Source organism: Mastigoproctus giganteus, chromosome 5 (genome assembly GCF_048544385.1).
Source record: "Mastigoproctus giganteus isolate SK-2022 chromosome 5, ASM4854438v1, whole genome shotgun sequence".
Lineage (NCBI taxonomy): Eukaryota > Metazoa > Arthropoda > Arachnida > Uropygi > Thelyphonidae > Mastigoproctus > Mastigoproctus giganteus.
Window position 1 is genome coordinate 69619646 of NC_143579.1, and position 14184 is coordinate 69633829.

General features: G+C 36.8%; 1 protein-coding gene across 8 annotated transcripts in view; it reads left to right on the plus strand.

Annotated features, from left to right (window-relative positions):
- The window catches only part of IntS9 (integrator complex subunit 9), a 370946-nt gene that overhangs the window by 268326 nt on the left and 88436 nt on the right, over positions 1 to 14184 (plus strand). For all 8 annotated transcript variants that reach the window (XM_090373281.1, XM_090373278.1, XM_090373279.1 and 5 more), the window contains one exon: positions 9395 to 9481. In XM_090373281.1, the coding sequence (XP_090229407.1) occupies positions 9395 to 9481 (87 nt within the window). The remainder of the gene's footprint in view (positions 1 to 9394; positions 9482 to 14184) is intronic.

The following is a 14184-nucleotide window of genomic DNA, read 5'->3' on the forward strand; positions in this document are numbered from 1 at the left end:
AGTCATTAGGCCTATAACAAACTCCTACTCTTATTTTTGCTTTCGCAGTGCTTATGTCACACCAAACTGACTCAACAGTGCACTGTTCATCTATATCAACTGGATGCACTTCTTTTGATTTTATGTTTTTCTTATTAACAGCATGATACCTCCTCCCTTCCTATCCGTTCTATCCTTTCTGTACACATTGTACTCCCCAAATTCCAATTCTACATTCCTAATATCAGTGTGACACCACGTCTCTGATATCCCATGAATATCTGCCTTTGATGTCTTGACCAACGCATCAAATTCATCAAATGTACGAATGCATGCAGGTTTGAATCGCCGTTTGAAAATTAATTTTCACCCCCACCCTGTGCTGTCATCCTGATTCGACATCATCGAGGGGCGCCATTTTGTCAGCTAGCCTCGGGTGTCGAAATGAGCTTGACACTACTGATGTGGCCTGTCAGTGGCGCCCTTCTCCTGTCGGCACCCTTGGCACCTGCCCGAATGCCAAGGTGTTCCTACAACACTGTTGCTAAGCATGAATCTTTTGAATAATTCCTTTTTTCTAATTGTTAATAACATGTCTATTAAAAAATAAAATAAATTGTATTTTATAATTATAGTGGTTAAATTTTTGTGAAGACTTAAACAGTTATTTCTTGTATGTTAGTTACTTGCTCTTCTAATCTTTTTCTTAAAACAATAACTTTAAAATAAAATGAACATCACATGTTCGTCTACTTTCTCTAATAAAATCAGAGAAAGGTCTTAAACTTTGCTAATAGCAAAGCTTAATGTTTTACTGCATTGAGAAATGAAATCCCATAGTTTGTCGTCATCATCCCTGCATGCAGCCTCCTTTACTGCTAAAGCTGGTAAGCATCATTGTTGAAAATTGTTTGCTGCATTGTTGGAAGTGTCCCAAAGTCTATTTAAATAAAGTTATAAAGTATTTAGCAATGGGAGGGTAATACCATCCCAACATTAATGTGATAATATACCCAGACAGAATTTCAAACACTGTTCAAACAAAATCCTGTGCAAATCATTCTGAAGGGAGAGCTGCTTGTCGCTGGTTAGCATTCCTTTGATCTTGATAGATCATCTGCAAATTTTGACATCATGTCCTGTATCTCTTTGTCAATGTCATTTAAGAAATTCAGAAACAACAGTAGTCACAGCACCTATCCTTGGGATCCCACTTTGTTTATACTCTGGCATGACCACTAGATCAGAGGAATTTACGTTAATTATTTTGACAATGAAATACAATCATTAGCCATATTTCACAGTCAAGCAGGCTCAGACCACAGTCCACTGAAAGAATTTGTTCTTATGCATCCTCGCATTTGACCACTCAGCTACACCAGGCCTTCTAAATAACTTCTAACTATCCTAATTTGGAGAATAACCATTAATCACAACCTGCTGTCTACTTTTAGGCAGGTATACCGTTATCCATTTAAATATCTTACCCGTGGTGCCAATGTTTTCCAGCTAATATAATAATGTCTCTTGCATAACAACAGGTGCATTGTTGAAGTTCACATAAACAGTGTCAAAATTATTTCTTACTTCTGATCTTAAAAAAGCTAACTAGATTAGTTAAGGATTTCCCTTTTCAAAGTTATGCTGTGTTTCCTTCGATTTATTTATATATGGGTGCCCTTGTACTGCATCCCTAATCATCACCTCCATGATATTCCCTGCTATTGAAGTCAGACAAACTAGTTATTTATGTATGTCACTTTTAGAACAAATGACAATATCTTGATTGACACTCACAGGATTAATCTTCGTGGTTCAATACACTCACTTGTCACCTCCCTCAGAATTACTAGATGTATGTAGCAACTGAGAAGAAAGTGTAACAAAAATTGTTGGAGCTAAAAGTGAATAAGGTACCTGGAGCTTCTTTTAATATAATTGGAAGCTCTCCAATTATATTAAAAGAAGCAGTAAAAGAGGAAAGCAAATATTCAGCCATCATTATTTGAACATCAGTGTGCTCACGAGAGGTCTCCCTACAGATTGTGTAAGTGCAAATGTCTCTCCAATTCACAAGGGGAGGATCTAAGGATGAAATGAGTAATTACATACCTGTAAGGTTGCCTTCTCTTCCATGGAAAATAATGGAACCAGGGTTAAAGACATTACAGGATCATCTTGACACAAATGCAGTTATACACCAAAACAGCACAAATTTGTTAAGGGGAGATCAGGTCTGAACAATCTGATTATCTACTGTGACAAGGAACTGGATGCAGAAAATAATTTTAATGTACTTAGATTTCAGAAAGGCTTTTGTCACCGTTCCACCTGAAAAATCGCAATACAAATTGGAGCAGTGTAGCATTAACAGGCAAATTACTGTTATGACTAAAGGGACAGTTTATTGGCACAAGATAGACTGGCTATTAATGGGCATTTCTCTTCTTAAACTAATCTTATTAGCTGAACCTCTTAGAGTTCAGTGCCATGCCCCATACTTTTCAGTATTAGCATTAGTAGAGGTATTTGATGCAAGAAAGCAAGCTTATGCAGCATCAGCCAAAAAAAAAAAAAAAAAAAAATAATAATAAATAAATAAATAAAAAATAACCACTTCCACTTCACCCCTCTGTTTTCAAAATACCTGTCCAGCTGAGCCTTAAACTTATTTAGGCTATCAACTTCCACGACAAGGGATGGAAGTCTATTCCACCAACCAACCACCTGCTGGCTAAAGGCAAATTTCCTCATGTCTATCTTACATCTGTCTTTTCTCAATTTGAATTTATGCCCTCTCAGGTGATTATTCTGAGCAAGAGGAAGAATCCCATCAGCATTGAGCATACTCAAACCATTCAAGGCTTTATACACCTCTATCAGATCACCTCGCTGGTGCCTAGTCCCCAGACACTGTAATTTGCAAAACTTAAGCCCTTTCTTCGTAAGAGCACCCCTTTGTTCCATTCACTAATCTTGTTGCCCTTCTCTGTACTCGTTCCAGTATCTCTACATCCTTCTGTAAAAAATGAGGCCTCCAGACCTGTATACAGTACTCTAGGTGTAGCCTGACCATTGCCTTATACAAGGGAATAATCACCTCCTTATCCCTGCTAGAAAAATTCCTATATATCATCGACAATACACCATGAGCTACTCTTGCAGCCCGTCTGCACTGCTCAGAGAACTTCATATCTGCCTGCACAACCACCCCCAGGTCCCTTTCATTCTCTACCACTGTCAGTGTAGTACCACAGAGTTCATACGTTGCTCTGGGGTTGCTGTTTCCCATATGTAGTACTTTACATTTGTCAATGTTAAACTTCATTTGCCACCTCTCAGCCCATCTGCTCAACCTTTCCAGATCCTGTTCCAGTAGCATAGTGTCAGTAGTGTCCTTGACAACCCTGCCAACCTTCATATCGTCTGCAAACTTGGACATTAAGCTTGATATACCATCATCAATATCATTTATAAATACAGAAAACAATAATGGACCCAATACTGAACCCTGAGGGACTCCACTAATAACATTAGTCCACGATGAGCAGTGTCCATTGATTACCACTCTCTGTCTTCTCCCCCTCAACCACCCCTTTATCCATAGCAGCAATTTGCCTCCAATGCCACACTGCTCCAATTTGTGCAGCAGTCTTCCATGTGCAACAATTATTGATATGATATTGATGAAGAAATGTCAAGCTGAATGTCTAATTTTGCAGATAATACAAAAGTTGGTGGGTAGTTAATGATGGGAATCGAGGTATAATATTGAAACAGAAATAGAAAAAATTAGGCAGTCTGGCTGGCAACTGAACTGGCAGTTGCAGTTTACCATTAACAAGTGGAAGGTACTGCATATGGGTAATCCCAGAATAACATACTAGCTGTGTGGTACCACGCTCCGGTAGTGGAGAACAAAACAGAGACTGGAGGGGTAGTTGCATAGTCAAGCAGTCTAGGCTGCTAAAACAGCTCTTGGGGTTCTGTTAATGATATATATACAGGAATTTTGCCAGCAGATATAAGCAGGTGATTATCCCAAGGCAATCGTTAGGCTGCATCTTGTGCTGTTTGGAAGCCTCATTTTAGGAAGGATGTGGATCTGTTGGAAGGAGTACAGAGAACAGCAACCAGATTAGTTAAAGATCCAAAAGGATATCCTTACCAAGAAAGACTTCATTCTGCAAATTGCAGCATTTGGAAACTGGGCACCTGCACGGAAACATAAATAGTGTTTAAAGGAAGGGGGGGCATAAATTTAAATTGGAATAAGGATAGATGAATGAAAATTTGCTTTCAGCCAGAGAGAGTAATTGATTGTTAGAACAACTGTTATCTCTTACGTAATGGTCCAGTATTTTTTTTTTTTTTTTGTTCATATCATATAAAAAAAAAAAAAAAAAACCTTTTCCTTCACTCTTAGCCAGTGATTTCTCATTATTAGCTGTTTCTACCCTAATCCTTTCCATTATACTATTACAACTCACCTTTTTTTGTTGTAGTCTTCATTGCTTTCTGTTTTTTTTTGTAACTCTCCAACATGCCATCATTTTATTTTAATTTTTCTTTTTTTTTTTTTTTAGAACTGGCTAGCTCTTTATTCATTCATTTTAAAAATTATAGATAATTTAACAAATTGTAGATAGTTCCTTAATGGTATTCTGTAATTCATTTTCTTTAACAACTGCATCCTCCTCCCCTCTCCATTGTGCATCAATGAATGGTGTGATTCTGGCCTGCTAAGGGTTTTTGTGATATCAGCTCTGTGATGTTACTTGCTTTGTGAGTGATGATCAAGTGTAGTATATTCTTCTTCCTAGGTCTTTACTTATTGTGCTGATGTAAGTTATGATTATTCAGCTAGGAATTGAAGTGCTGTTAATTTTTCACACACACACACACACACACACACACACACACACACACACACACACACACACACACACACACACACACACACACACACACTTCACCCATCCTTACTCCAAGAATTTGTCTAGTTCTTCCTTGAATTCATTCAAACTATCCACTTCCCCAACAACAGAGGGAGGCTTATTCCAACAATTAACAACTCACTGACTGAAGGCAAACTTTCGCACATCTATCCTGCAGCCATCCTTCCCAACTTAAATTATTTAATGACCACCCCCTCACGTGGGTAGTCTCAGCAAGAGGAAGAATGCCATTCACATTCAGCTTCCTCAATCTATTGAAGGCCTTAAACACCTTAATCAGATCACCCTGCAGGTGCCTAGTCTCCAGACGTTGCATTACTTGTACTTGAATAATATAGCAGGTTGGCTCTCCTCTGTGTGCTGGAAATAGGGGTAGCAACAAAAATAATATGGTGTTCACAGTGATAGTTGTATCTAAGTTAGCACAGTGCAGTATGATTTTATAGCAAAAGGGCACTTCTCCAGCAGAAATTCACTGGTTTATGGAAAAAGTGCTTGCCAACAACTCTACTGTGTCATGCCTATGAATATACTAGTGGGCAATTTATTCACCAATATGGAAGAAAAGCCGTGGAAGTTGATCCTCATCCAAGAGTTAACTATACAGTTGTCATAGAAGAAAATGATGGCTTTGTAAACATTGTGGCCAGGAATCTGGACATCAGTTACTGGTCTGCCACCTCCATCATCCACAACAGATTACAGTACAAGAAGCCGTGTGCAAAATGGATTCCAAGTATCTCAACAATGAATAAAAACCTCTGCAAATGGAATTGTCTGTAGTACTTAATGCACTATGAATAGATATGAAGTGACTTCTTGGATTGCATAGTGAGTGTGGATGAGTCATAGTGCAATGTTTATCTGTAACATACCATTACCATCAAAAAGAAGAGAGAGAGAGAGAGAGAGAGAGAGAGAGAGACCAGGACATTAGACTGATGGTGTCATTTTATTACGTGACAATGAGCGACCACATATGGCTGAACACAATATGGCAGTCATCTGGAAGCTGCACTTGGAGCAAGCTTTCAGTTGACTGTATCATCCATGCACTCCACACTTGTTACCTTGCAGTTTTCATGATATTTTATAATCTGGCAGGATATTGATTCCACACAGGCAATGAGGCAAATAAAGCCAGTGCTGCCTGCCAGCAATCCAAAGACTTATGAGCAGATATAAAAAGTATGGCATATAGATGGAACAAGTACCTAAACTGTGGTGACTTTGTGGTGTAGTCAGCATTTATAAATGATGAACCTTGATTTATATTCTCCTGATATCTCAACACAAGAGAATGTTTGGTTTGGAACAGGTGCTCTAGTTACTGAAGTACCTTTTCTCTTACACGCATTTAGTGGCCTGTAAACTTTGTACTTTTAGGGAATTCAACTTGTCATATCTCTTTACAGTGTTCTCCCCAGGACCTATTGAACAGGTGCACCATCCGGTGAATTTAACTGACCAGCCGGTTAAAATTAAAAAGATTCTCGCCATACCATATATAGCACTGCTCACTGATCTCGATCAATATTAATTTGAACATACCATGCGATTGAGATCGATGCGACAGGAGCATATATTATGTTAAATTATGCAATTAATTTTTGTTCTGGGTCGCTTAAGCCACATTTATAAATAACAGAAAATTTTATAACATTGCCAAGTATTGCACTTCCCCACCTGGCTACTTCATAATACCACCCGGCTGGCAAAATTTTCTAGGGAGAACACTGTTTTAACCCATCAGACATGACAGGTCCATGGATTCATGTTGTTTTCACCAAATTCTGCACCTTCCATCAACATGCATCAGGAACTTCGACTTGTCAGACCAAGCAACTGTTTTCCAATCTTCGATAGTCCAGTACCGGTGTTGCTGTGCCCACAGGCGGCGTGCTCTCTCTTGTTCTTCATTGATAACAAAGTTACGCGGTATCCGTCGGCTGTTGTAGCCCATTTGCAACAAAGTGCAACTAGTGGTCCATTGTGATATTTTGTTCTCCGCACCAAGGTTGTATTCTGACATGATGTGTGACATTGTGGCCTGTCTGTTTGCTTGCACAATTCTTGCCATCCTCCTCTGACCTCTCTCATCAACAAGCGATTTTCTTCCACAGGAGTGCCATTGAGAGGATGTTTTCTATACATTGCGCCATTCTCGATACACCCTTGAAACTGTGGTGCATGAAAAGTTCAGGAGAACTGCCATTTCAGAGATGTTTTGTCCAGCACGTCTTGCACCTACTACCATGGCACGTTCGAAGTCCATTTGATCACTCCTTTTCCCCATTCTTGCTACAATTTGTACACTTAACTGATACTAGAAAGGTTGTTCTGCTACATTTACATCCACAACTGTGGTCATGTTGCTTGCAATGTTGTGGGACAAACCCTTTGTGTGCACAGCAGGGGTGTACCTAATGAAGTGGCAGCACAGTGTAAGTGCTGATACCTCTTGTGTTTGGAGTTTTCATAAAAAAAAAAAATCAAATGATAGAATACAGGTAACCTCCGTATAACACGGTACTTCTACGACATGGTTTCACTCTAGCACGATTGATAAATTGCAACAATCCTTGCACAACATGGTACTTAAATAATGCTGTTTCACTCTAATGTGATTAGAGAATTGCAGCAAACCTTGCGTAACAAGTTATTTTTGTTAACATTTCCAAAAAATTTTGTGAATCCCCGCTGTTGATTCACTAGTCGTTATACAAAAAAAAAAAAAAAAGTATTCTGAAATCCCTGTATTCAGTTCTGTGTGATTGAACTTGTGCTTCTTTGAGACCATAAAAAAATTGTGACCTCAAAGCATGCAGTTAGTGACTTACGGTTTTTGTAAAGTTATTTTGTTTTTATTTGATCGTTTATAAATTTTTCCAGGTATATATTACTAAACTTTGTTCTTAAGAACCATATTGGAATAAGTTCTTTGTTGTGAATTAAATTGCAGCCCTAAATTATTATGCCTTAGGAAAGTAAAAAAGTTCTGCTCAAAAGAAACTATTTCTCTAGAATCAAAGATATAAATTTTGGATCTGCTTAAAAAATGGTGGAAAGGCATTATATGAAGCAGATTTGGTGGAAATGGCATCGCAGGTTAAACCAAATTAATTCAGAGGATGATAACACAGATGAAAATTCTGTAGTTCCAAATTTTACACTAAAAAGCATACGAGAAAGGCATAAACTTAGAAGAGCAATTAGAATTTTTTTTTTTTTTTAATGCAGATCCTTTGACTGAAAGGAGCACAAAGTTCAAAAGGGAGCTTCAAAAATGCCTAGCTCCATACCTTGCAATTTACAAATATCCATCAAGCAAAAGTAAACAAACCCAGAGTACTGATTTCTTAAAGAGAGCAGAAGTACACGAAATCTAGATGCTGCAGAAGAAAGTTCAGAAGGTGAAGATATTCCACAACAGAAAAAACGTTTTCGTTTGTACTTAGCAGCAATGAAGAGGAAGAAAATTAAATGAACGTACATTATCTGACATATTATGGAACACAGTTTGGAAGATGTTAATTAAGTTATTTGTGTTAAATTTGTTTGTTAGTTAAATTTGTTTGTTATGATTTAGTTCAATGCTAGTTTGCATATTTGAATTTTGGTTTATGTTTGATTATTTAAATACAGAGGGCTGTAGCCTTTACATACTTCTTACTTCTGAATTTTGAAGTCTCTTCATTATTTACTGTCTGCTTTGTGTCATGTTAGAGATGTCCATTGACACTTTGCTGGACAGCAATCAATGACTGAAGTACAAGCATTTTTGGAGTTGTAATTCACATTGCTAGAGATGTGTTGCTTTGTTTTGTCTCCATTATTTCATTTAAATTTATTTTATTTTTAGATTAGCTTGGTACATAGGAACAGCAATTTACTGTATTTGTAAATGTGATTTAGTAGTTTGTTTTGTTTTTTTTAGGCGCCTCCGTAGCCAGGTGGGAAGGAGCAGCAGTGCGTAGCACACGCTTCTTGATTAGACCGGGGTTCGAGCCCGTCACCACCAAATACGGAGGATGAGGAAAGGTCAGGGAATGACCACCGCATATCCCCGGAGCAATATGGCCTTAGTTGCTAATGCTCCTAAAAACCAAATAACAATTTGTTTTTTTAAAGTCTTAAAAATTATTAAGTTAGTTGAAAATTCAGCATTTGTGTTCAATCTTTTGAACACAAATGCTGAATTGCATTTGGCCAACTGTGTAATATAAAACCAGTAATGTATTATGTACCTTTCTTCAGATTTCTACCCATTTTGTAAATTATTGTATCATATTTATTTATTCTTCATTGTAATTCTCTAACTGTTTCCTTACTATGAGCAATGATGTCTTGCTGTTCATTTTCATTCAAATTGTGCTATAAATCATATCTTATTTTAAAACTTCTGTTGCTAAAAGAGAGGGAAAAAAAATGAAAACCACATAATGTATTTTTTTCAGGAATGTCCAATTATACCTTTTAAACGTGGGGATATAATACAGGTTCCAATAAGGAGACGATATGAAAGAATTGATATGGATGCTGAGGTAAGTGAAATGAATTGATCTGTAACGTACCTACGTTTCTTTCAGTAAGAAAAGAAAGTGATATTTAGCAATTCCACCCACAAGATAAATAATTTATGCAATTCAGTTTCAAAATGATTGCAAATGGAATGTCTTAACAGTAGCATAATAGGCATTCATAAATTGTAATGTATTAAGTAGAGCACCTACTACCATATGATGCAAGAAAGCAAGCTTATACAGCATCAGCCAAAAAAAAAAAAAAAAAAATCCCCATTTCACCTGTCCGGTCACTCCAAATGTTTGTCTAGTTTAGCCTTGAATTTATTTAAGCTATTAACTTCCTTAATATGATAGCATAGCTTAATTTATTATGGTACTCACCTTTTTTTTATAATCTGCAATTGATGTTTGAATAGTTTAAACCCCCAACTTACTTACTCCTAATTTAAACTAAAATTATCATCCACCCTATTCAAACATCAATTGCAGATTATGAAAAAAGGTGAGTACCATCAGGGCTCCCACTCACAAATTTTAAAAAAACTTAGATTGCAACTTAAATAAACCCAAAAAAAACCTAGTTTTCATCATATAGTATAGCAACACAAATAAGATAAAACTTACCATGCAAAAATATATTTTATTTAATTGTAATCAGAATTTTCATCCCATTCAGTTCCCTCCACATTTATTTTTTGAAGTTCTTTCATTTTTTTCAAACGTTCTTCGTATCTTTTATGACAAGTTCCTTGTATGACTTCTTTTACCAATTCTGATTTAGGTTTCCATGTATAGCAATTTTGATTAGATCTATTTATCGCCTGTTTTGCCATTAGTCGATTTTTCACAGTTTCTGGTTTAAGGGAGTTTGTGGCTTTTGTTTTTATATGGTTTACTTGGGAGAAGATTCTTTCTACTCTTGCCGAAGAGTGAGGTAAAATAGCTAGACTGGTCATAAAGTTAGATAAAATCTCATATTTAGAATTATTAAAGCCATCTTTTACATTACGTAACAGATACCATAACTCAGGGATGGTTTTGTAAGAGAAATCTAAATCTTGATTTAAATGAAATGATCTCCATTCATCATCTAGAAGATCTAGTTTGTCTTCAGAAACAAGGTGAGGGAACTGCATTGCTAAATGGAAAATTGAGGATGGCGAATTGGCACGATCATGTATCACTGCTGGGTCAAGAACATTGAGACTGGCGATAATTCCATCATCATTTAGAGGAAATCTTTTTCTGATTTCCATATTCAACAAGAAATTTTAAACAATCATTTTTAAACCTGCTTTCACTGTCACCAAGTGGTGTTGAATTTAATAAGGCCATACAACGGCCTCCCAAATATATTTTATTCAGAGGCTTATGATTTATTGCATTGCTTGGATCAATTTCAACCAGCTTGCACGAAGTAATGACTTCTTCTTTTATGAAAAAACTAAGAATATTTTTATACTCAATTGAAACCATTGAATGAAGTAAGTGCAATCTGAAATGCTCAGATTGAAATTCAATATTCAGGCAGTTTATTTTTCTCCAGTACATATCCTAAAAACAACAACATATGCTTAGTTCCTTTGGTGATCATAGTATTGTAAATATTTCCTGCACCATCGATTTTGTCAATTTTTGATTGAGACTGAAAATAAAGAACTAATGCATCCCACTGCTCAATAATAATTTTTATTACATTGCCACGGGATAACCAACGTGTTTGTGCTAATTTGGGGATTTTATGCTTAGCAGTATCTACAACATCTTGAATCATTTTGAACTCGTTTAATCTTTTACTACTACGGGAAAAATAACAAGAGATATCTTTTATAAATATTTCTAGATATGATGGTAGTACCTTGACTGAATGACTAGCACATAATGCAAAAGAATGGCAAACACATCCCATTATAAATACTGATGGTACATACTTTTTTAGCAATGACTCGAACCCACTCTTAGTACCCATCATAGTGGCACAATTATCACTTCCAAAGCCAACGAGATTACTTATTTGAATGTTTTTTTCTATGAAAAGATCTTTTACAGCTTGATAAAGCCCTTCTGAAGTACCATTTTCGACACAAACAGTGTCAAGTAACACATCTACAACCAAGTTTTTGAGGCGCCTCCGTAGCCAGGTGGGAAGGAGCAGCAGTGCATAGCACACGCTTCTTGATTAGACCGGGGTTCGAGCCCGTCACCACCAAATACGGAGGATGCGGAAAGGTCCTTCAGGGAATGACCACCGCATATCCCGGAGCAATATGGCCTTAGTTGCTAATGCTCCTAAAAACCAAATAACAACAACAACAACAACCAAGTTTTTGAATATCAAAATATCTAACAACAACAGCTAGAACTTGTGATAAAGATAAATCTGTACTTTCATCTATTATCATTGAAAACTTGTTGTTTCTGCATATGTTAGAAATGTATATATTTTCATGATAGGCTATGCCATCTCGTATAAGATAAGAGACTTTAGTCGCCTTCATCTGAACTTGTTTTGCAATATTGCTATCATGAAATGCTTTCTTACATGCTTCTATAAGGTGATCACATTGCGCAAATGGAATATTATGCTCAGAAATGAGTGCAGCAATCGTTAACTCTGCCTTTGCTACTTCTTCATTCTCCGTAGGTTTACGTTTTGTGAAGAATGTGTCTAACGTTGAACTTGTCTTAGCAATATTTGCACTTTTTTTATGTTTAACTGCATTTTTATGCACTAGTAACATCGCTTTATTGGCATTCTTTAATTTCATTTCACAACAAATACAGTAAGACGCAACTTTTTCATTACTGTCTTCTTTCAACCAATCCTTTAATTCCGGATCTTCTAACCATTCATTTCTAAAATTTTGAGTATACCACCGTTTACTCATCTTTTTCTGTGGGGAACAAGTTTCAGACATTGTGGGCAATTTGTGGGTATGGCTAATTAGCAGTTATCTTATTTAAAATGTTCTATAAAATAAAAAATAAATCACTAATCCATTAACATAAAATAGAAATAGTCACTACAATTTAAATTTATTATATCACTGTACGTAGTACACGCATAAATGTAAAAATCACACTAAATAATGCAATAATACCACGAACGATCACGAAAGACTGAGCAGTAAAGACCGCCTGCTCAATAGGCTGCGCATACATGTTAGTAACACGAACATGTATGCTTACATGTATGAACATGTAAGCGTAATTTCATAGTGTAGAACCCTGCGAAAACTTTGAAATCCTTTTACATTTGTAGTATTTTGTACAAGCACTTGAGATATTACAAATTATGATCAGTATTGTAGAATATAAAATTAAGAAAATTGTAAACTATTATTAAATGTATTAAATTTTATTGTATTTACAAGAAATAAAAATAAATTTTGACTTAAAATTAAAAATTACCGAAAAAACCCAGATAATGAGATATTTTTGTGAAAAAAACCTATCAACCCAGATGACAATCAAAAAACCCAGATCTGGGTGGAAAAACCCAGGAGTGGGAGCCCTGAGTACCATAATAAATTAAGCTATGCTATCATATTAAGTCAATTATAAATGGTATTTTAGGTAATCTACAATTATCGAAGCTATCAACTTCCACAACAACAGATGGAAGTCTGTTCCAGCAATCAACTATCTTTCCTCAATTTGAATATAAACCCCCTCAGTTTTTAATCTGAGTAAGTTGAAGTATCCCAACAGCATTGAGCCTGCTCAAACCTTCAAGGCCTTATACACCTCAGTCAGATCACCTCTCATGTGCCTAGTCTCCAGATGCTGCAACTTGCAGAACTTAAGCCTCGCTTGGTAAGAGCACCCCTTAGTTCCTCCCATCAAACTTGCCTTTCTCTGTACTCGTTCTAGCAATTCTACATCCTTCCTAAAATGAGGCCTCCAGACCTGGTCACAGTACGCAAGGTGTGGCCTCACCATTGCCTTATATATAGGGATAATCGCCTCACCTTGTCTGTGCTAGCAAAATTTCTATATATCATTGACAAGACTCCATGACCTGCTCTGGCAGCCAATCTGCACTGCTCAGAGAACTTCATATCTGACTGCGCAATTACCCCCAGATCTTTTTCATTCTCACTTCCCTGAATGTACCACACAGTTGGTACGTTTCTCTTGGGTTACCGGTACCCATTTGCAGTACTTCGCATTTGTCAATGTTAAACTTCAGTTGCCACTTCTCAGCCCATCTGCCTAACTTTTCTAGATCCTGTGGTAGTAGCATACTGTCTTTAATGTCATTAACAACCCTGCCAACCTTTGTATCATCTGCAAACTTGGACATTGAGCCTGACATACCTTCATTGATAAATACACAAAACAACAATGGGCCCAGCACCGAAACCTGGGGGGCTCCACTAATAATATTGGTCCACATAGAACAGTGTCCATTTATTACCACTCTCTGTCTTCTCCCACTCAACCATCCCTTTATCCTTTGCAGCAACTTGCCCCTTAATGTCATTTCACTCCAATTTGTAAAGCAGTCTTCCATGTGCAACAGTATCAAAAGGATTCCTGAAATCTAAGTACAGTTGATTCCAGTTATTTGGGACACATCGGGACTAGCTCATTTTGGCCCGATTAAGCGGCTGCCCCAATTATCCGAAGTTTCACGTAAATAGTTAAAAATACAATGTACCCCCCCATTTGCAATTGGTTCGCTGTACAATCAAATCACGTTACGATGGAGTCACCAT